Below are 24,821 nucleotides of genomic sequence, written 5' to 3'. Positions count from 1 at the left end.
AAGCAGCTAAATGTATTTTGGGGTGCAATTCCACATATGCCCATGGCCTGTGTGAGAAATATATCATTTAGTGACAACTTTGTGCAAAAAAAAAAAAAATTGTCACTTTCCCGCAACTTGTGTCAAAAAATAAAATATTCCATGGACTCAACATGCCTCTCAGCAATTACCTTGGGGTGTCTACTTTCCAAAATGGGGTCATTTGGGGGGGTTTTGTGCCATCTTGGCATTTTATGGCCTTCAAAACTGTGATAGGAAGTGAGGAGTAAAATCAAAAATTTATGCCCTTAGAAATCCTGAAGGCGGTGCTTGGTTTTCGGGGCCCTGTACGCGGCTAGGCTCCCAAAAAGTCCTAAACATGTGGTATCCCCATACTCAGGAGAAGCAGCAGAATGTATTTTGGGGTGTAATTCCACATATGCCCATGGCATGTTTGAGCAATATATCATTTAGTGACAACTTTGTGCAAAAAAAAAAAAAAAAAAAAAAAAAGTGTTACTTTCCCGCAACTTGTGTCAAAATATAAAATATTCCATGGACTCAACATGCCTCTCAGCAAATAGTTTGGGGTGTCTACTTTCCAAAATGGGGTCATTTGGGGGGGTTTTGTGCCATCTTGGCATTTTATGGCCTTCAAAACTGTGATAGGTAGTGAGGAGTCAAATCACAACATTACGCCCTTAGAAATCCTGAAGGCGGTGCTTGGTTTTCGGGGCCCCGTATGCGGCTAGGCTCCCAAAAAGTCCCACACATGTGGTATCCCCATACTCAGGAGAAGCAGCTAAATGTATTTTGGGGTGCAATTCCACATATGCCCATGTCCTGTGTGAGAAATATATCATTTAGTGACAACTTTGTGCAAAAAAAAAAAAAATTGTCACTTTCCCGCAACTTGTGTCAAAAAAGAAAGTATTCCATGGACTCAACATGCCTCTCAGCAAATAGCTTGGGGTGTCTACTTTCCAAAATGGGGTCATTTGGGGGGGTTTTGTGCCATCTGGGCATTTTATGGCCTTCAAAACTGTGATAGGTAGTGAGGAATGAAATCAAAAATTTATGCCCTTAGAAATCCTGAAGGCGGTGATTGGTTTTCGGGGCCCCGTACGCGGCTAGGCTCCCAAAAAGTCCCACACATGTGGTATCCCCATACTCAGGAGAAGCAGCTGAATGTATTTTGGGGTGCAATTCCACATAGGCCCATGGCCTGTGTGAGCAATATATCATTTAGTGACAACTTTTTGTAAATATTTTTTTTTTTTTTTTTTTTTGTCATTATTCAATCACTTGGGACAAAAAAAATAAATATTCAATGGGTTCAACATGCCTCTCAGCAATTTCCTTGGGGTGTCTACTTTCCAAAATGGGGTCATTTGGGGGGGTTTTGTACTGCCCTGCCATTTTAGCACCTCATGAAATGACATAGGCAGTCATAAACTAAAAGCTGTGTAAATTCCAGAAAATGTACCCTAGTTTGTAGACGCTATAACTTTTGCGCAAACCAATGAATATACGCTTATTAACTTTTTTTTTACCAAAGACATGTGGCCGAATAAATTTTGGCCTAAATGTATGACTAAAATTGAGTTTATTGGATTTTTTTTATAACAAAAAGTAGAAAATATCATTTTTTTTCAAAATTTTCGGTCTTTTTCCGTTTATAGCGCAAAAAATAAAAACGGCAGAGGTGATCAAATGCCATCAAAAGTAAGCTCTATTTGTGGGAAGAAAAGGACGCAAATTTCGTTTGGGTACAGCATTGCATGACCGCGCAATTAAAAGTTAAAGTAATGCAGTGCCAAATTGGAAAAAGACCTCTGGTCCTTAGGCAGCATAATGGTCCGGGGCTCAAGTGGTTAAGCATCATTAAAATCACTGCTCCCGAAAAAACGGCCGTTTTTAAAAGTTTTTTTCGCATTGATATATGTCCCCTGGGGTAGGACCCGGGTCCCCAAACCCTTTTTAGGACAATACCATGCAAATTAGCCTTTAAAATGAGCACTTTTGATTTCGAACGTTCGAGTCCCATAGACGTCAATGGGGTTCTAACGTTCGTGCGAACTTTCGGTCCGTTCGCAGGTTCTGGTGCGAACCGAACCGGGGGGTGTTCGGCTCATCCCTAATAAACAGTATGTATTATATTACTTCAATACAAACATTCAGATACATACTGTATTACAAAAGATAAGAAGTGTCATTTTAGTTTGAAAAAAAGGTATTCTGTGCATTTATGGGAGTTGATTTACTAAAGGCAAATAGGCTGTTCACTTTGCAAGGGAATGTTCCCCAGAGCTTAAGGAATGTGACAATATTTCACTTTCATAAGAAATATCCAATCACATGCAAGGAAAATTTGAAAAAAACAGCATTTTTGCTTGCACATGATTGGATGACAGGAGTCAGCATTATTTCACTCCATTCTGGAGAAATTACCCTTGTAATCTGCAACTTCCCTTGCAAAGTGAACACCTTATTTGCCTTTAATAATAATAATAATAATAATTGTGTGTTTCATTATTTTGAATCATAAAGGACAGGCCGGGTCACTAGGACTTATCAAATGAAATATCCCCAAGCTGCAACTAATCTCTCAATTAACCTTGAGCAACTTTCTTGCATCACCAGTGAAATCAGAGCCCAATACCTATCAAGTACAGGCTGGCATTGTGAAAGGGAAACCTATTTCTTTTCTCTTTAGGAAATCACCTGATGCTGAAGAGCTTACGCACTGGTATTAAAGAGTATGTAAACTCAACATTTCATATTTCTGATATGTGTCTGCTGTACCATGTACTTGTAAGAAAAAGTATCTCTTTCTCTTTGTATTGCTTCCTTGGTGTGAACTTCCTGGTGTTCCTGCCAGTTCCAGTTCCTGCCAGTTCCAGTTTTCCTATTAAAAACTGACCACACTAAGCAGAACACACTGTGGTCAGTTCCCTAGCTTTGCTGGGTGTGCTCTCCTCCAATGATCAGACTTGTCCTGACACCCCTACTGCACAGCCTTTCGCTGGGAATATTAGTGTACTGCTGCTGCTTCTCCTCCCCCCAACTCTTATGCAGCCAAGAACAAGGGGAATGTGATCACTTTCAAAAAAGGGGGAAAAAGGGTATTTATACATATTTTTTAAAATCTATACACAATTGTTTTGCCTTTCATTTCTAGTTTAAACTGAATGGGTTGTTTTACAAAGTGACTGTTACAATCACTTTAAAATAACAGTGTGCTTGAATGATACGTACTCTGGTGTGTTCCAGGATAGTATTGTGGGTAAGAGGGGCATTTTGAAAACTGTGTCAAAATACAAAAAATAAAAAATAAAAATAAAATGCTGGTTTCAAAAATGGATGTGCAAATTTGCTAAAAAAAAAAAAAAAAAAAACTAATTATGTACTCATTACTAGTATTTAATGAGATGCAATAATTGGTAGAAGCATGTGTTGACATGTTCACTGCACTAAATAGGTAACTAAGAACTATTCATAGAGGCCGTCAATCTCCAAGGAAATTACTGTGTCTACACAGTCATACAAGCATGCTAGGGTCAGACTGAGTAGAAACTAAATGCCTACATGTATATTTCTAAGCTGTGAAAGGAAATATAACATATAATTTCCAAGGAGACAGATCCAAGCAACATACATAGTATACATTGCATCAAAATGTTACTTGCATGAAAATCTGCAATCAAAATACAAATCAGGCATGGGAAGGATGGGAAAAATCTACCCAAACATATGATTGAAGGTAAAATAATAGCTCTTTAAATCTATATATATTCTTTACTTCTTGTTTTTTGGAGTAATTGTGCCTTTGGTGTTAAGCGGACTCCATTATGATATAGTGGTAGGGACCCACTGCTAAGGTGTTATCACCTGGATTCCTTAGGCGTCTTGCAAGTGACTGCTAATGGGGTGATTTAAGGAGAACTTCACTTAAATGTCTACCGGAATGAATATAAAATCTGATATTATTTGCTGCCATAAATTTTACAACAACTTGTGTTAAAGGCTACATATCAGTTTTTATCAGGTGCACGGGGGTCATGGTATGACAAGAACAGGGGATGTTCATTTCTGGAATATATGCTTTGTTTGCAATGTTTTGCTTCCATCCTCAACTTTCAGAAATAGCACTGTATTAGAAGCAGACCTCCATTTCTTTGCTGGAACCAATCCTTATTCTTTCAAACTCTGATAAATACAGTAGCTAAATAGATTGCATATTTAATACAGGATGTGTGTTTTGTCTGTAGTTCACTTGGACTGTCGTATAAGCAATCTGTGCATGCCTGAGACTGACAGATGCTGGAGAGCTGCAAGATCTCTCTTCTCTTACGTCACTTATAAGCCTGGATGCATTAGAGTGTAAAGACTCATACAGACTCATTGACAGTCAAAGGGGGATTCTATGTCATCATTGCCAATAAGTACATCTGTTTAGAGCTTGGGGAGTTGATCAAGGTATCTGCAAGCATCTCTTGAACTTACACATGAACAGATAAGGAGTGCATACATTAAAGTGTACAACTGAGAAATGAATTATATCTTGCAAATCCTCTATGATTAAGCCCGAGGGAGGGTGAAATGTGTTAGCAGGCCATTGCACGGGAGGAAAGTAGCTGAAGCTGGTCTTTACTCTCTCCTATTGGTTTGATTGCAAGTGTGCGGCCAGGCGGTCCCCTTACTGTGGACACATTTACTAGGGAGATAGACATGGTAACTTGGAGCAGCTCAGCTTACTGTGGGCCCTTGCAAATATATAATATATATATATATATATATATATATATATATATATATATATATATATATATATATATATATATATATATATATATTTTATTTATTTTTTTATTTTTTTTATATATATCTATATATATATAGATATATATAGATATATATATATCTATATATAGAGAGAGAGATATATATATATATCTCTATATATAAATAATATTTATTACAAATAGATGCACATTTACAATACAATTCCAAGCAAACCACAACAAAATATGGGGAAAACATTCTAACTATTAAAGTTTTTTGAAATTACTAAACCCAGGATCCTGCATTCACTATATCTGGTCTCCCACAGTAGGCAGAACATGGAAATGCAATCATTTTAGTAATTATAAACTGCTAAGTACATTTTCCCATCAGCAGTATATAGCAGTCTTGTGACTTTTATTATTATTATTCCCTAATGGTCCTATGAGACTGCAGGACCTCTGACCCTCTGTCTGGACAGTGCTGATTGGCCCTGTGCCGATCACATGTCCCTCTAGCAATAAACACTAAACTGAGCATGTGCAGAGTTCCCCTCAAGGCTCTGTACTATCAGGAGATGGATTGGGGACTGTGGAAGAAGGGGAGTATCAGAGAAGACAGATCAAGCAGCCTTTTTACCCAATGTGGAGGATTAACCCCTTAGGTTCCACAGTGAGTATAACAAACATGCTTTACTGCATATACACACAGATTTTTCCTCATACAAAAACACAGGACTGTAGTTTTTTAATACATCGGTGAGTCTATTTTTCATGTTATCATTATAAGCAGCAATAATAAGAATCATTAAATAATAATTACATTCGCCTGGTATGTGGCTTATATAGAATTAATAGACAGAGAGACTGATTGATTGCAGCCCATGCGAGTAAGTAAAAGACCAATATGCTAGACAGGTTAAAATACATGTAAACCTTTAGCGCCTCTTACACTGAAAAACAGACAAACACCATGCAGTACATGTCAATTTAATCTTGAACAAAATATTATTAAATGCCTTTTTATTCCTTTGTTCTAGTGATCAAGTGACCACTATGCAGCTCTCCCTCTCTGCAGAGACAAGTGGTTGGTAGGACTATGTCACAATGGATCACATCTGCTGGTGATGCTGCCAGACAATAAAGCTAGTTCTGCTTCCTGGTATGCTAGAGCAACCTGTGAATAGCATTATCACCCTATACCAGGAAGGCAAACTAGAAACTGGCAGGCTCAAGTATGTTTTACACAAATTAAAGCAGCTGTGCAAATCAAAGGGCAGAACTACATTGGACTTTGTCAGAGGAAGTCTTTGGTGAAGTTCAATACATGGATTTAGGGCTCATTCACACAGATGTATGCATATTTTCTGCACAGAACGCAGGTTCTTGTTGGAAGAGTTAGCAGACTCTGCGTAAAACATGCACATAAAGTAATCCGATTTAGACTCTTACAGTGTTTAGATGCGTACAGTTCTTCTTTTATTCTAATTAATGACTACAATGTACACGTTGTATGCATTTCTGCGGGTTTATACATGTGTATGCACTGTGACAGTAAGAGATGCTGTCACTGTAAACAGAGGCGTTGCTAGGGGGTTGCGTGGGGTGCAGTCCGCACCCGGGTGACATCCGCTAGAGGGGTGACACCCTTCCGACGGTGAGAAAAGCCCTGGTATTTTTTTTTTTTTTCAGCTGACCCGTTCACCCCGCAGCCCGCTGGGCTGGAACAACACACCTCCAGCGCTGCGGCCGTGCCTGGTGTGTCACTGTGTGAGTGTCATAAAATATTACAAGCGCGCATCCACTAGTGATATTACAATAGAAACCTTTTTATAGGTAACTTTTAAATGTGCAACCAAGTAACTAAATCAAATACTGAAACAAATCTTTCCACAATAATATTTACCACAAACCTGTGACTGTTTGTGATGTGAAACAAATAGATACAGATCGCCAGATCCACATTAGTGAAGTTCATAAACCTTGAACAAATTAATTAGTGAATAATAACAACAATAGTCCCATCATATATAGTGAGAACATAAGTATCAGCCATAATTCTTCTGTGCTTGGAGTATCAGTGCTTTTTCATCCAACAAATATTTAAATTAGCCGCTTACCAGATACGTCGGATCTCAGATTATAGAGATCAGGTATGCCAGGTGCATTAGCCTGCCGGCACCAGGGGTCTCCACCTCCACTTCACTCAAGAGAGAGGGATATTCTTGTCTGGTTATAACAGCCGGTATTCCAGGTATTCCACCGCTAAGATCCACAAGTGAGGAAAGCAATAGTATCCTTAATAGGATTTTTTCTCCAGAAACCATCCTGACAGTCAGTCCCTCAGAGGAGATAAAACAAGGGGAGACTTCATAGTGTAGATGTATTCAAAAAAGGGTTTTATTAAAAAATGGCACTCATATTCACAGCAATCTGTCACGGCAAAGATTGACAGCAAACAGGAAAAGCTTAAAATTCCAAACCACACGGCAATCAACAGGAACAAAGAGAGCAGATAAAAAACTATTTTTAATTTAGCATGGAAGCAGCAGAGGATCAAACCAACTAGCTGCAAAGGAAAAAGAACATGATGGCGTCACAGCCACTTGCTCCACCTGACGCGTTTCCCCTCAACAGGCTTCCACTGGGAACGGAGACTAGACCAGACGCCAGCACATCACGTTTTAAATATCCTAACGGCAGGAAGGACAACGGAAGCAGCATATCAATACTTTCCTCCAGTTGTCATTCACTCAAGCAGTTCATTTTGTCGGCTAAATTGTTCCAAACACAGCCGAAAAAATATAAATATTCTTTCTACCACTTATATTGAAGTAAGAGAGAAAGAAATATATATAAAATATAAAAAACTGAAAAACTAAATTAATTAGCCAAATTTTTATGGAGAATTAATTTTTATGAAGAATGATCTGTTAAATGGGTGTATATATTAATTTCTGGCTGTACTGCTGCACGGCTTAAAGATATGACCCTGGTACCTGTGTTTTATACAATGATTAGAAGGAATCCAAATCAATAATGTTCCTAATATATGGGAATCTCTAATACTTAATTTATATTAATTTGTATACAAGACATTAGTTTTTCAGTTTTTTATTTTCTGGTTTTATTTTTATTTTTTATTATTTAGGAATTTTAAATTCAAATATTTTATATATATTTCTTTCTCTCCTGCTTCAATGTAAGATGTAGAAAGAATATTTATATTTTTTCGGCTGTGTTTGGAACAATTTAGCCGACAAAATGAACTGCTTGAGTGAATGACAACTGGAGGAAAGTATTGATATGCTGCTTCCGTTGTCCTTCCTGCCATTAGGATATTTAAAACGTGATGTGCTGGCGTCTGGTCATGTCTCCGTTCCCAGTGGAAGCCTGTTGAGGGGAAACGCGTCGGGTAGAGAAAGTGGCTGTGACGCCATTACGTTCTTTTTCCTTTGCAGCTAGTTGGTTTGATCCTCTGCTGCTTCCATGCTAAAGTGAAAATAGTTTTTTATCCGCTCTCTTTGTTCCTGTTGATTGCCGTGTGGTTTGGAATTGTAAGCTTTTTCCTGTTTGCTGTCAATCTTTGCCGTGACAGATTGCTGTGAATATGAGTGACATTTTTTAATAAAACCCTTTTTTGAATACATCTACATTATGAAGTCTCCCCTTGTTTTATCTCCGCTGAGGGACTGAATGTTAGGATGGTTTCTGGAGAAAAAATCCTATTAAGCATACTATTGCTTTCCTCACTTGTGGATCTTAGCGGTGGAATACCTGGAATACCGGCTGTTATAACCAGACAAGGATATCCCTCTCTCTTGAGTGAAGTGGAGGTGGAGACCCCCGGTGTCGGCAGGCTAATGCACCTGGCATACCTGATCTCTATAATCTGAGATCCGACGTATCTGGTAAGCGGCTAATTTAAATATTTGTTGGATGAAAAAGCACTGATACTCCAAGCACAGAAGAATTACGGCTGATACTTATGTTCTCACTACACTTTTTTTTTTTTTTTCACTATATGATGGGACTATTGTTTTTATTATTCACTAATTAATTTGTTCAAGGTTTATGAACTTCACTAATGCGGATCTGGCGATCTGTATCTATTTGTTTCACATCACAAACAGTCACAGGTTTGTGGTAAATATTATTGTGGAAAGATTTGTTTCAGTATTCGATTTAGTTACTTGGTTGCACATTTAAAAGTTACCTATAAAAAGGTTTCTATTGTAATATCACTAGTGGATGCGCGCTTGTAATATTTTATGACAGTTTTGGGGTCTTTTAGTATTTGGGGCTTGCACAAGCAGCTGCACTGCATTTTTTTGTTTATATATTTGGCTAGGGCATAGTATACACACCTTTTTAGACATCACTGTGTCAGCCTCAGCCTGTCACATCTCACACTGTACTGCAGACATGATGATGACGTCACTACACACACTACTAGTCTCTCCGCCCGGGCGGCGCGGCGGCTGTGAAGCTGCCCTCCTCTCCAGACTCCAACTGCCACCCGTCGCCCAGATTCGGAACAGGTGCGGATGAGGGGGTGTCCTGGTGTCCACCGCCGGCCTGAGCCCAAGGTGAGGTGTGTGTGTGTGTGTGGGGGGGGGGGTCCTGGTGTCCACCGCCGGCCCAAGCCCAGGGTGAGGTGTGTGTGTGTGTGTGTGGGGGGGTGACACCATGTTATACCGCACCAGGTGACACCAACCCTAGTGACGTCACTGACTGTAAGACTGGTAGTTTGGGGGGCACAGGGTGTGCACATTGGCTTGGTGCAAGACTGAAGAGCATAGATGTGGACTGGAGAAAACTGCTTTTGCAGCTTTCTCCGGGTTTTTGTATTCCGACATGGGGCTCTGTAGTTTGGAGATTCCATAGTGTCTTGGGTGGGACGGGATCTCCAATCCTGTATCCAGGTTTTGTGGAGGACCAGCAGGGTGTGTGCCCAGGTGAGCACACTCCTTCATAATGAAGGTATGGGAATGCCTCATGGCTCCCAGTTGGAGACTGCTCCACCCAAAGAGAGACAGGAGGTCTCCAGGAGTCAGAGGGGCTGTAGGAGGTAGCCAGAACATGTGTGACTGCAAGAGGCAGTGAAACAGCCTGAGGACTAAGGCCAGAGCGAAGCTGTTGGTGCTAAAGTAAACCCATCCACACTGAAGAATCCTGTGGTCTGTGTGACCAGGATCAAGAGCAAAGGTACTGCTAAAGGGAGCCAGGTGGGCTAGCATTTTTCTGTTTGTGAATTAACTGGAGAAGACCCCTGCGTGGGAAATCTTTATGTTACAGACTTTTATTTGCCTTTTTAATAAAAAATGGGCTACCATACCCTAAAATATAGTTCCTGACTGGCTTGAATCACTAACAAATGCATCTACCACGAGAGCTAATGGTACCCCATGTTACAGCGTGTTTATTTACATATGCATGTAAAGTCCGCAAGATCTATGTGGCTCCTGACACAGCTGTGTCCTATATTTTTTTGTGCGGAAAAACACAGCGCACCTTTGTGCATGTAGATGCAGCTGTGTGCATGGGACCATTAATTACTATAGTACCGCATTTAGATACGCACAGGACTATACATTGTGTGCATGTAAACACAACAGTTTTTCTTCCTGTGTGAATGACCCCTTATAAATAAGTGAAGACAGGGCAAAGGGCTCACAATTCTAAACAAAACTTTATGGCAATCATAATATAAATTGTACTTAATCTATAAAAAAAATTCTAGTTATTCACTGATGACAAAGGAATGAGCGAGGGGTAAGGTAGCAGTTGCTCCTTTTTTAAGACTGTTATGACTACCTATTTTAGCCACATTCATCACTAGTAGCAATATAAATTTACAAAAATGTTTGCTTACCAAATAATCACCAAGAGCCCATTTAAAAAAAAAAATCAAAACTTAAAAGTGATATTTTATTTAAAAAGTAGAGTATGGTGGGCTAAGTCAGCCCTTGGCATCCTGGCCACTTCAATGGTAAGGTCTTTTTGCCATAATTCCCAATACTGTCCATCTGGGAGATCCTTTTCCATTCTGCATTATATGAAATAAATTAAAGGCTAAATACATTTTTTGGGAAAAAATAATAAATTTACATATTTCTGCAGAAAAAATTTGCATTTTTTTTCCCGGGCAGGAGCCTGTAGAGCATTGCACCCATGACCTGTAGAACGCATTTGCAATGTCAGGCCCCTGCAGATACTGAGTACAGCTGTCTGCCCAGACAGTTACTGAAGTCCAGGAAGAATCAATGAACTACGAGAGCGCTCACCAGCACCTTTGCATTTTATTGAGAACTACAAGCCACCTGCCACGGTAGAAGATGGTACTTGTAGTAATTCACAGATTGCTGTGGATGAATGATGTGCCTGTGTGGGCACAACTGCACTGGTTTTGAAAAATGACAGTGGGTGCAGGGAGATGAGCCCCCATCCATTGCCACAGGGGGCAAATTGGGGGGGGGGGGGACTGCTGGAGCATGTTACACCCTAAACTTGGGTGTAACATGCTTCCAAATGTGAACTTATCCTTTAAATCATTTGATATGTTAGGAACCACTCATATTTACCAGATCAAACATAAGTATGTCACCAAGAGAGATCCCAAGAGATAGAAGAGATTGTTGATGCTTTAAAGGGGTTGTTAAGGAAGAAGGTTTTTTATCTTTTTTATCATTCTATGCATTAAAATAAAAAGCCTTCTATGTGAAACAGTCCCCCTAACACTTACCTGTCCAGCAATGTCCACGAGTGTGTCAGCCGTTCGAGATTCTCCCTCCTGATTGGCTGAGACACAGCAGCAGCGCCATTGGCTTCCAGCTGCTTGTCAAAGTCAACTAGCCAATCAGGGGAGAGAGGGGGTGGGGCCGGGGCTCCGTGTCTGAATGGACACAGAGAGCCGTGACTCTGCTCGGGTGCTCCCATAGCAAGCTGCTTGTTGTGGGGGCACTGAACAGGAGGGAGGGGCCAGGAGCACAGAAGAGGGACCCGAGAAAAGGAGGATCCGGGCTGCTCTGTGCAAATCCACTGCACAGAGGAAGTAAGTATAACATGTTTGTTACTTTTATAGGAAAAAATATGAGATTTTAAAATCACTTTAAATCTTCAGTTTTAGCTGGACAGACCATTTACTTGAGCTAAATATTTTTTAAAAATAAAACTTTCCTCACTTTTTACATACCCCCACTAAACCAAGCAAACAATAACAATGAACAAATAATAAAACAGATGCTAGACTTAAAATAGTTCAGGCCCTCTTGAAACAGTGTAAAAATTAACTAATAATGTAGTACTTCTATATAAACACCAAACTGCTTATAAACACAGAAATCCCAGCACCATCTTAGGTGAAACAAATGTGCAGTATATTCAGACAAAGTCTATTCAATCTCCAAAATCAAAGTCCCAGATGTAAGAAACTATCAGTCCATTTCATCAGCAAATCAAACCCTCTTCATAGCAATCCATATTTTGTAAATTAACAACACCCCACTTAAAACTGAAATTAAACTCACTAGAATTTTCTACTTTTCAGCTATGGAAAGGTAAGAATGCTTTATTGGACCTCTGTGGGAACACACCTTAAGCTTGGCCCACTTCACCCTGAAAGTGTTTGTAAAGCTTTATTTTTTCTATTTTATTAAAATAACAAACATGTAATATGTACCTGCTCTGTGTAATGGTTTTGCACAGAGCAGCACTGATCTTACTTTTTTCAGGTCCTCCACCAGTACTATGGGCTCCACCCCATCACCGATTGCCCCCATAGCAAGCCACTTGCAATGGGGGCATTCATGCGTGCTCACTCCTGAACCTCGCTCTGTGTGTCCATAGGACACATGGAGCAAGTCTCAGTCCCACCCCCCTGCTCCCTCATCACTGGCTGATTGAAAGCATTATCTGAGCCAATGAGGGGAGAGAGACCCAAGAGAGCTTCGGCTCTGGTGCACATCGCTGGATCGAGATTAGACTTGGGTAGGTATTTAGGGGGATCTGCGGGGGAGCTGCATGCACAAGTTTTTTTCCTTACTGTATAGAATGCAACCTTCTGCCTTTACAACCACTTTAACTGCACTTAGCCAACATCCAGATAACCGATGAAGACAGTAAGAATCAATCATAATAGTGTAAATTATTTAAAATGGAAAAAACAATGGTACATATAAACTCACATTTGGTGTGTGCAACAAAGCACTGTGTAACAAAGCATTAGCAAAGGTGCAAAATAAACCAGTCAGCGTACTTTCCAGCATGCTACAGCTCATCAACTAGAGGTAAATCCAGCTGCATCACTGCACCAAAATTCTGCCCTTTTGTGATGTCACCAGACTCCAACCTGATGCATTTAGTCCCAAACGTGTAGCCTGGTCACGCATTCCCATCATTTACACAGCCCATCTCCATTGTGACTCAGATGCCAGCTGTCAGCAATCTCCTCCTAGTTAGCTGTCAGGCTAGATCGCGACTATATTATTAACCCTTCTATACCAGCAAGTAATGATGAATAGGTGTACAGCATCTCCTTAATCCAAATTACATTAAAAAAAAATGCCTAAATGAAATATTACAGCAAAACCAAAGCAACGGCAAATAAATAGATTAATCATGTACAATATTACAAATAAATATACCCAAGGATCATATCACTCTAAAATTGCAGCAATAAAACACAAAAATTATATAGGATACAATATAAGACATTATACAAGAAGGCAACATGATTTCCAAATCCACAGTTTTTCCCTTTTAAATAATCCCCGCAATAAATTCCTTCCTTCCTTCCAACTCTATCAACCCCCCAAAATTGTGAAAGTCTAGAGCAGTTCTCTCAACCTTTTTTCAGTAAAGGCACCCTTTAAAATGATATATAATCTTAAGGCACCCGATTCTGAAAATGTAAAAAACTAAACTAATAGTTGTACATAACTCAGCACAATCTGCACAGGTAGGACACCCACCGTGATTTTATTTCCTAAGCAAATACACTTTTGCACGCTGTTACTAACTAGTAGTATTCAAATGCTTATCTTCTCCCTCAGCTTCTCTCACTCACTCAGCCAATGTGACCCCAGTGATGATGGAGAGGGGCAAACAAGGGTGCTGTGCAGGTGCCCAATGTCCTCCATATCCACCGATGATGTAATTGGATGTTAGGACACGGGGGCTGGAAGGTTAAAATGGTGCACAATGAAAACTTGAGGTTATGTGTAACTGAAAGGCAGACTTCATCCACCCGCTGGCTTGTATGGAACTTTTGGGCAACTTTTAGGGATTTTGCCAAGGCACCCCTGAAGAAATCTGAAGGCACCCTAGTGGAAAAAGGCTGGTCTAGAGTTTTTATTATGGTATTTTTTGAAATGTACAGTAGTGAAACACTGAGGTTTTTGCAGCCAGTGTTGACAGTATAATATACAATATATCCACTGCTATTCTTTTCATTAAACACAGTTTGGTTCACCCTGTTAATTGTAAACCATAGGGCACTGGAGCATTTGAGTCATATATGAGTCGTGTCACCTGAGTTATACTATACTCCTCCATTGTAGCTGTGAACACAAATGTTTTCCTCCTCATATAATTAGTCACAAAAACGCAATGGGGTTTACTAGGGACACATTAACATAAATGCTTTATCATTTATCCTGGGCCAATGTTGGACAATAAAATTAGGTGATAAAGGCAATTTCTGTTTTTTGGGGGTTTTATTGTAAAATATACTCTGGCTGTTAATACTCCTTATTCCTTCTCTATATACTATATGTATTAATTCTTCTGCAACATTTTTTCATCATTTTTGATTTTCTAGAGAATTATTTTCATTTGTGCAATTTTGTTTATTCATTAATTGGCATCACAAGATGTTTTTTAGCCACATAAGATGATGGGAGCTAATCAACGACAGGTAAGTATTACTGTCCATCTCCTTAAAATGTAGCTTTGTGCGTAAAAAAAAATCACATCTAGAAAATTGCCTCTGTATTGGTGGGAAAATACTGTATGTTGTTTCTAAAAATAATACTGAACCATTCCACACGATCATAATAACATCATCAATAAAGTGTTTGTGAAAATGAATGGTTTTCCATTCAAAACCATAGACATTTCATAACCAAAACCTATTCTTCCTCTTCTCAGATGAAAATTTTATCTAGACGGGAACAACCTTTGATCCTACAGCCACCCCAGTTAATTGAATATAGAACTCATTGCCACACCAAAAGTTATTACTAAGGGTGAATTGTAGTACTTCTCCCAGAAACCTCTGTTGTACTGGTGGGAGATCTCTAATGCCCCGTACACACGATCGGACTTTCCAACAACAAAACCGTGGAATTTTGTTTGAAGGTTGTTGGCTCCAACTTGTCTGGCATACACACGGTCACACGTCGTGTGTTGGCCAACAATTACGAACGTGGCTATGTACAAGACGTACGTGATATCTCCATTATGAACGCTAGTTTTACAAGACTTACTTGATTGCAAGCATGTGTGGACTTTGTGCGACGGACTAATGTACACACGATCGGACTTTCCAACAACAAACAACAATCAACAAGCTCACATCCAACATTTTTTGTCAGAAAATCTGATCGTGTGTACGGGGCATTATTCTTGATGCTTAATGCCTGACAAGCACCTTGATTATAAATGTATATAAAGAATTCACACTGGCTGTGAATACAAGCATCCCTTCCTGAAAAGCAACTTCCTGTAAACTTTCCAAAAAAACTATTTAAATATGTTTTGTAAAACACTGGGTTGTAGGAGTGTATCCAACTATTTTTTAAATCTTCGTTAAAAAAAAAAAAACGAATAAGCTAGGCTTATCATAACAAACCTACCACCAGACTAATATATAGGGGTATATTCATCAAAGCGTATCTAAACTCAGGGAAAAATAAAAATAAAAAAATTAAAAAATAATGCAGTCACCATGTGAAATAGTTAGTAAGTTAAAAAAGTTTTGCTTTTGGGTTTAGATACTCTTTAAGGTCATATATATTATTAATTTTATTACAGGTACTTATATAGCGCCGTAAATTTATACAGCGCTTTAAACATATTGTGCATTCACATCAGTCCCTTCCCTTAAGGAGCTTACAATCTAAGGTCCCTAACTCACATTCATACATATATTAGGGCCAAATTAGCCAATTAACTTAACAGCATGTCTTTGGAGTGTGGGAGGAAACCGGAGTACCTAAAAGAATCCCATGCAGGCACATACAAACTCCGTGCAGGTGATTAGGATTGGAAATGAGGACCCTTGTGCTGCTAGGCGGAATATCTAAACATACAATTGATCTATTTTGACCTAATGTTTTGGGCCATTATATACCTTTCCAGACAAGGTGCATTGGGCAGATGCTTGTATATGTAAATGAGGATTTTAGGGGAAAATCTTTATCTACAGCGTGTCATATGTACAATAAATATGCACAAAGCTGAGAAAGCTAGAGGGAGCATGGCCGTCCTCTATACAATCAATTATTCAAAATCTTAAAATAGCGAATGTTACAAACAATTCAGACCTGTCATATTTTTAATACAATAAATATTACCCAAACCAGAGTTTCCTATGTAAAATCTAGATCTAGGGCCAAAAAGTACTTTAATGGTTTGTACACCTAAATGCTTTAATGCATTAGACATTATTATATGTCTAGTATATATTAAAATACTGTATTTAGGTATGTTAAAAAGGCAATGCATATAGGGAATAAATAATAAGGAATCTAGGTAGAAATCATCTCACACTGATCTGATAATAGTGACCCAACATCTGATTGGTTTGTGTGGGATTACTGCTATTTACATATCACATCACTGTCTTATTATATAAGGGAATTAAAGCCAAACACACATATAAAGAACACTATTTTAGGGAACAGTTATACAAAGCCTAAGACTACATTCTCTCCATTTAAAGGCACCTATGCGCATAGGTACACCATTTTAAAGAACCCCCAAAAGATGCAAAATGCACACATTTTTCGAGCATACACCAATAAGAAATAAAGACTTTTTTTTGTTTTTTTTTTACAATTGTATGCACTAAAACACAGTTAAATACATCCTAATATGAACAAGCTCTAACACTAGCCAATTCTAGATTTTTCTAAGACAGCACTAGATACCTGTTTGGTCTATTCACACACACTATTTCAGAAATCCTAAATTGACCCATATTTCCAGCAATGTGCAATGCAGTATAGCAGTGAGTGAAGATATACACACCTGACAGTGCCAGATCACCCTTCATGTTCCTTCACATACATAACAAGCGAACCGTTTGTACCAAGGAACTAAGTAAGTGCTCCATTTTTCAAAGAGGCATCAGGCGAGTGTCTGTATGTTAGCAAATAAGCCTTGAGAGCAAACCTTTTCTGCTTGCTGTGTTTTTCTTGTAAGCAGTCAGGCAATGCTGTCAGACAAAGCTCCACCTCCAGAGCATCTGGCTGTTTACTACAAATAATGAGCAAGCACAAGGCTCTCCACTTGGCTTTTCATGTGTAGTAAGGGGGAGGGGGAGAGGGAGCAATCTGCAGTAACATATGAAATATGAAAGAGCAAAGATGGAGAGAGGACAGATTCCCATGACAATTCTTTTCTACAGCAGGATTTAACATCAGATGTAGAAATCTACTATGCAGGCTTATACAGTAAGGCAGTGCAAATGGCAATGAATCTAACAGTAGTAACCTAGAACAACCTATAGAATTCTGGTTTACTACAGCCTGACCATTAACATTTCAAGATAATTAGATTGCTTTGGTCATATCTAAGAGCATTTTACAAAACTGACACTAATAGGGATTTATTTATAAATGTTGTATACAGGATTCACACAGGTTTCACCCAGCATTAATGCATTTTCCAATTTAATCCAGTTAGAAAAATGTGTCAATCTTGCATTATAGTTAGATAATGTTAATAAATGTAAAGTTATGCACTTGTTATGGTAAAAACATACATGCATCGTACATTCTAGGAAGACAACAGCTGGGGAGTCAATGGTGGAGAGGATCTGGGTGTTCTGGTAGATCATAGGCTTAAAGTGGAAGTAAACACCCATGCGTGAATTTTACCTATAGGTAAGCCTATAATAAGCTTACCTATAGGTACTGTAAATATCTCCTAAGTGTGCACACCCGTGGCATTCCTTCAGAGTCCTGTGACTGTAAATGGTGGGAGTGACGTCATCGCGGCTCTGGCCAAACACACAGTCGGAGTCCGCAAACCTGGAAGAGAGACCGGGCGCAGATGGAAGCGCCTTCAGCGGTGACAGCATGCCAGAGGGCTTCATTCTAAGGTAAGTTCCACATAATGTGCTAGTATGCGATGCATACTAGCACATTATGACATTGCCCTGCAGGTTAACAAAAAAAAGTCAGGGGTTTACTACTGCGTTAATAATAACATACAATGCCGAGCTACAGTTTCTAAAGCTAGCAAAATACTTTCTTGTATTAAAAGAGGTGTAGACTCCAGAGATAGAGACATAATTTTACCTCCACACATATCATTAGTAACACCTCATCTGGAATATGCAGTTCAGAATTGGGCACCAGATCACAAAAAGGATATCGGGGAACTGAAAAAAGTGCGAGAAGGGCAACCAAACTGATAAGAAGCATTGAGGAACTCAGCTATGGGGAACAATTGAAGGAACTGAATTTATTCTCTCTAGAGAAAAGCAGATTAAAGGGGGATATGAACAACATGTATAAATACTGTACATACGTGGTCCATATAGTGAACTTGGTGTAGAGTTATTCACTTTCAGATCATTACAGAGGACAAGGAGGCACTCTTTATGCCTGGAGGAAAAGAGATCGAACCTTCACATATGGAAAGGCTTCTACACAGTAAGCTGTGAAAATGTGGAATAGACACCTTCAAGAAATAGTTTTGGCCAGCTCAGTAGTTTGTTTTAAAAAAAAAAGTTGAATGCATTCCTAAAAGCACAAAATATAACTGGATTCAAACACTTATAGGTAGGGTAGTTGATCCAGGGAATATCAAAATTGCCTCCATGGTGGAGCAAATTGGATCATGCTTTTCTGTTTTTTTGCCTTCCTAGTCCCCTAAATTTTGGAATTTCTACTATATTAATATTTAGTTCCTTATGGTGATTTGCACTTGGCTCTGCCCTGCATCTCTTCCTACGCTTCACTACTGGCCCATCACTGTTATGATTTGTTTGCTACTTTAAAGCCTGACTGCAACCTCAGTAAAACATGAAAAAACTGTCCCCAGCATGTTTTAAAAAACAAAAATGCATCCCCAGCTACTATAATCAACCAATCTTTTGGTGCTGTTCTGCACAGACTCCCCAAGCCAGCAATACTGTGCCTCTTCCAGGCTGAATGTCACCCATCATCATTTAACTCACTTCTTATAGGCCAATGGTGTCAAACAGCATTAAAATGCAGTGGCTTGTGGCAACCTGATTTCATCTTTTATCAGCTAATATGTAACAGGTTAATGCGAGAGGTAAGCACAGGATTTCCCCCTCATGGATATCTCCTTCCGGGGGCCTTAAGACTGCTGACCCTCGTTACTGACCTAACGAGAGTGAGGACTTAGAAATATGAGCATAAAAAAAGAAAGAATTGGCTTTGGCTGAAGTTGTCATGGAGGATGGAATGATGCTTAAGTGTCAGCATGTAAAGTGAGACTGAATATTGTTGAAGCACAGGTAATCATACATGTGAATATATCTTCATGATATGCTGCACTGGTAATAGTGTAGGGATCCTCTGAAAAGGTTGGGTCAGGAGCTAGAGGTTGCTAGCAGGAGCAAATTGTATCATGGGGTTTTTGCCTTCCTCTGGATCAACTGTGGGTATAGGCTTGTGTATATAGGATTGTATAATTTTTTTCCCTTTTTATTGGTTGAACTAGATGGACTTGTGTCATTTTTCAACCAGACTAACTGTGTAGCTATGTAAAAGAAGTTGTATCTAAAGCAGATAACTGGGTTGGCCTGTTTTCTGTATAAGAATACATTTTAAACAGTGGTACAAAAATCACTGATGTATTTATAGCAGTATAATTTTTATAACTGTTTTACATAACAAATACTTGCTGTTACCATAGTAACTGAGAATTCTGTCAAAATGATTTTTCAGTGACACTTGTTAAATAGTAAGTACTGGAACTTTTACTGATTTTAAACATGCAAAGGAATTCTGTGATCAAACAGAACTTATTGTGTCATGGATATGATATGCCACATTTTTGGCTAGACATATGGACATACAAACATATTATGGCTTTCCATAAGTGAACTTCATTCAGATATATAAACACAAATTAATGCAGCTCGGTGTTAATTGTGTTTTTTTTTTTAAACTCAATGTAGGTGTCTTAGGTTGACTTGGTATCAGCCTCAGAAGTGGGGACAGGACCTGTCAAAAACAGGTCCACATTCCCTTCCCCCCCTGAAAGGTGCCAAATGTGGCACCGGAGGGGAGGAAGAAGAAAATAAGTGGAGGTTCAATTTTTGGGTGGAGCTCCACTTTAACTGCTTGCCCTGTGTTCCTCTTTAACCAGAGATCTAGCATTGACAGAAATACTTCATATGATCAACCAATGACTAACAAAAAGATGAGGGTACATTCACACCTGCGAATACACCCGCACTTCAATTAGATGAGAGAACCCCAGTGACCCCAGACTACCTGTGTCCAGGCCCAATCACTCGCATGTAATCACTGCATGAGAGATTACATGCGAATGGCCGCGATTACCTGTGAGAGCCAGCAACCTCATAATGCTTCAATTATGAGAACCCCTGCCGAGGTTCTCACATCTAATCGTACTATGGGTGCATCCACAGGTGTATCGCAAAAAACATTACAAAATGATCTGCATGATCTATTTCTGTGGGGAAAGTCTCTCTGGGACGAGTGTATGATTTTATGATGAAAGGTGATTCAAATGGATAATGATGTATGGCATTGATATCAGATCAAGTCAGCAGTTCTGCCTTTTAGTTTTCTCATTTGCTGCATGAAACTGTAAACCATGATGGGTCAAGTAATGGCAACTGGCTATCTACTTATGCACTTACATAATTACCGTAAACAAAAGTGGCTAAAGAAGAATTATGATTTTTTGTTTTTTTGTTATTGAGTTGCCCATGGAAGGTCTTGCATGTCAACCTCACCTTCTGCTGCATTCCACTTGCCAGTCCTTGCCTTGGGCATGTGCCAGGAACTGAAGACAGGCACTACAAACAAAGCAGCCACCTCCTTGCTAGTTGCAGTGTTGGGCAACTGTGTGCCAAGGGGGATTGTCCTGTCCAACATTGCAGTTATGCCCCGTACACACAAGCAGAATTTCCGTCGGAAAAACCATCCAAGTTTTTCCGCTCAAGCTTGCCTTGCATACACACGGTGACACAAAAGTTCTCTGAACTTTCGACCACCAAGAACGCGGTGACGTACAACACTGCGACAAGCTGAGAAAATTAAGTTCAATGCTTCCGAGCATGCGCCGAATTGTTTCCGAGCATGGGTGGTTTTTTGCGCGTCGGAATTGCACACAGACGAATGGAATTTCCGTCAAGAACTTGAAAAACGGAAAAATAGAGAACCAGCTCTCAATCTTTTGCTGGCAGAATTTCAGACAGAAAAAGTTGGATGGAGCATACATACGGTAGGAACATCTGACCAAAAGCTCCCATCACACTTTTTTTGACGGAAATTCCGCTCGTGTGTACAGGGTATAAGTGTTATGGGGCACCTACAGAGTTGTGACAAAGCACTACATTTATTTTGTCCCATCGGAAACTTAATAATGTAAACAAAAAAAAAATGGTAAAAATTCTTCTTTAAAACACTGAAGTACTTATGAAAATAGGATCATGGTATTGATGTTGATACAGCCTTTGTTGGTTTTTGCCGTAGGAACAACAAAGCAAAGCAAAGGTATCTAGTCTACGTTACAAATCACTGTCCTTGAAGCCTTGTATTGAAAAATAATCAGCTCAGATTAACTGCAATTTTGTTGTGAAAAACAAATCTAGATTTATTCTGCTGTAAAACAATACAACTTCCCATGGGGATCTAATACATAAAAGTGTTTCTAATCAAATGAAGGATATCAGGAATATTGTTTCTCATGACATGTTACAGAAAATAAATAATAACCCACCACATCATAGGAATCCTAGAGGGAGGGCATTTGCATGGATCGGTATTTGCTTTATGGGAAACTACTTTGAAAGAGATGTCAACTCCTATCAACAGTTTCTCATACAACAATCATTCAGTGATTCCATTGAGGATTCAGTGTTAAAATGTTACTCTGACAGAGAGCCATAGTTTACTATACCAACTCAAAAAGTGCGCTTGGAAATAACAACAAATAGCTGTGATAGAAAATAGTGCAAGCAAAAAATAATAATGGAAAGCAGCAGTGCCCCGGACAACATCACGTGTGACGAAACGCGCAGAGAGGAGCAAAATGCTGATGTCATTGCGTATTCCAGGAAGTGCAGGACTCTACTGTGCTTTTAGCCAGCCGGCAAATTATTATGCAATTCATGTTCTTTTGAAACGTAAGTGCAATCTACTTTTTCCATAAAATAACTAGTAAGGTTTTACACTATGTGTAGCTTCTTTCTTTATGTCGATTGCAGTTTCATTTGGATGCCATCGTGATAAGAAGTACAGCCCATACCCTCAACCCAGAGTGGATCTTATGGGAGAGTCCTGTGAATACCCCGGCCAGGGTGTTTGGCCACATGCTCACCTGACCTCTCTTTAGTTAGAGGGTCCACTATTTTTGGTAAGCATGCATCTATACTAAGGTGGTGGTGTCACGATTTGGAGACCTTATTGGTGATTGGATGCTCATCACTCTTGTCTAAACACTCATGAAGAGGAGTTTTTCAAACTTTTATGAACCTTATATCCGAGAACTGTATCAATATATCAGTATAATAGTGTATCTGCACTTGGATTTTGCTACACATGGGTGTCATATAATTGATTACATAGCATGTATCACAACATTATTTTATATCACATTTGTTTTGATGTTTTTGATATACACATTTATATTGTGTATTATTGTTTAGCGCGGCTCTTTTCTTGATTTATTAGAGAGCCATAGTTGCTTATGGGTTAATCAGTTGGACTGTACAAAATCAAAGTGTGCAAACTCCTGCAGCAAGTGTTGCTCACCGGTTGCCTTACTTTACTAAAATTTGCATGTCCCCATGGCCTTTACCCTTCGTGAAAAAGTTTGACAGGGTTCACCTTAAGTTAGCTCACATATAGCAAAATATGCCGGTGCCTCCATAGCTTTCACACTTTTTGTTTCCATCGGTAAGTGAAGGATAGTTTTCCCCATGGGTCACAGAAAGCAACGCAAACCTAATAACGGTTCTAACCCTTCCTCACTCTATCCAAAACCAGAAAGAAAAGTTTTGGCTGGAGTGATAACGCTTTAATGTCAAACAAAAGAAAACTGCAAAACATAAAGATTAACGCTAGTCTCCAATAGCTGTATTTACCGTTTAATAACTTCCTCTTGCTTACGACGTTTTTCATTCTTCTCTTTTAAGTAAGCCAGGTTTGTTTCATTTCTCAAGCGATCATTTTCCCGTGCAATGTCCGAAGCATTCTGTATTACCAGGCCATCATAAGCCTTAAGCCCCATATCTTCTATATATTGGAGGAAAGTGTCCAAAGTATCGTCCTCTTGACTTGCACTCATCATCTTGTCACAGATAATCTAAGAATAGGTAAATTGCTCTGTAGGTAACAGAAAAAAGTCAAATCAGTCATCAGATTATTATAGTCGGGAATCGTTCTAGACTATTTCAATTGTTTTTCAAAAGCAGACATTTTACAAAGACAGTTTTTATACAAGGCTATGTAAACATTTCCTAGTAATGCAATACAGGAAAATGTTTTGAACAACTGACTATGGTGTGTGTGAATCTGTGAACATTCTAAACACTGAAACACTGTCAAAACAGATTAGATCGCAATCTGCTGTAAACTTGCCAAAACTGTAACATCTACACTGTTAATTAATAATGATTTGTAGCCATTGTTCTAAGCGCATGATATACTGTATATGTTATTTGCTTAATTTGGAAAAATATCTTGCACCAATTTAAAGAGTAATTTCACTTTTTTTTAGAAAAAGAAGTCCCCTCTGGGTGATAAATGTATATATCAAGGATTTTAAACATGAAGTATAATTATAACTATAATAAGGCTTACCTATAGGTAGTAAAAATATCTCCTAAACATACGCCGTTTAGGAAATATTTCTATTACATGCAGCCAGTAAAGTAAGTGATGCATGCACTTCTGAAGGAACAGCCACCCAATGCCGTTCCTTTCAAGCTCTGTGCCATGAACGGCGGCTCCCGTGCGCATACGTGGGAGTGACGTCATCACGGCTCCAGCCAGTCACAGACCCGGAGCCCGCAAACCCGGAAACAAGACAGGGGAAAATAAGAGCGGCTGCAGTGCTGACATCGCAGCGATGGAACAGCCTCGTTTTGTGGTAAGTTTCACATAATGTGCTAGTATGAATATTTACACAATATGACTTTGCCTTGCAGGGGAAAAAAAAAGGTCAGCGATATACAAGCGCTTTAACAGACTTTGTTTCAGAGTCCTACCTGTTTCTGCTCTGATGAAAAAGCTGTTTGCTGTCTGCAGAGTGAATCTGAATGGGAGTGAATTTTTAATTATACATCAGCTGATGCACTTGCAGTATTCTAATCAAGAAAGCTGCAAGGTCTGCATCCCTTTAGAAATGATTAACCCTTTGGGAGCAAAATGAAATGTATGCTGCATAGGATGCCTAAAATCTATTATCTTTCTGCAGACTACTGGGAAAATCAGTGAGCCAATAATGCAAGCAGAAAATGACATTTCGGGGGGGTGTTCCATAAACCAATGGTGTACAGTTGTGGCATTGCATTGAATTTTACAGAAAATGTCAGAGCTATAAATTGAAAAAAGAAAGGTAATTTTTAATTACATTCAATTACAATATGGCTTCCAA

General features: G+C 39.1%; 1 protein-coding gene across 2 annotated transcripts in view; it reads right to left on the bottom strand.

Annotated features, from left to right (window-relative positions):
- The window catches only part of NYAP2 (neuronal tyrosine-phosphorylated phosphoinositide-3-kinase adaptor 2), a 259,118-nt gene extending 235,566 nt beyond the window's left edge, over positions 1 to 23,552 (bottom strand). The window contains exon 1 of one of the 2 annotated variants that reach the window (XM_073625971.1): positions 23,308 to 23,552. In XM_073625971.1, the coding sequence (XP_073482072.1) occupies positions 23,308 to 23,513 (206 nt within the window). In that variant the 5' untranslated portion in view covers positions 23,514 to 23,552. Of the gene's footprint in view, positions 1 to 17,015; positions 17,253 to 23,307 lie in introns of those variants that run through there. The other variant, XM_073625972.1, reaches the window with a different exon arrangement.
- Between the last annotated feature and the right edge of the window lie 1,269 nt (positions 23,553 to 24,821).

Source organism: Aquarana catesbeiana, linkage group LG04 (assembly GCF_042186555.1).
Source record: "Aquarana catesbeiana isolate 2022-GZ linkage group LG04, ASM4218655v1, whole genome shotgun sequence".
Taxonomy (NCBI): domain Eukaryota; kingdom Metazoa; phylum Chordata; class Amphibia; order Anura; family Ranidae; genus Aquarana; species Aquarana catesbeiana.
Note: the sequence above shows the minus strand (reverse complement) of the source record. Positions and strands in the feature narration are given on the sequence as shown.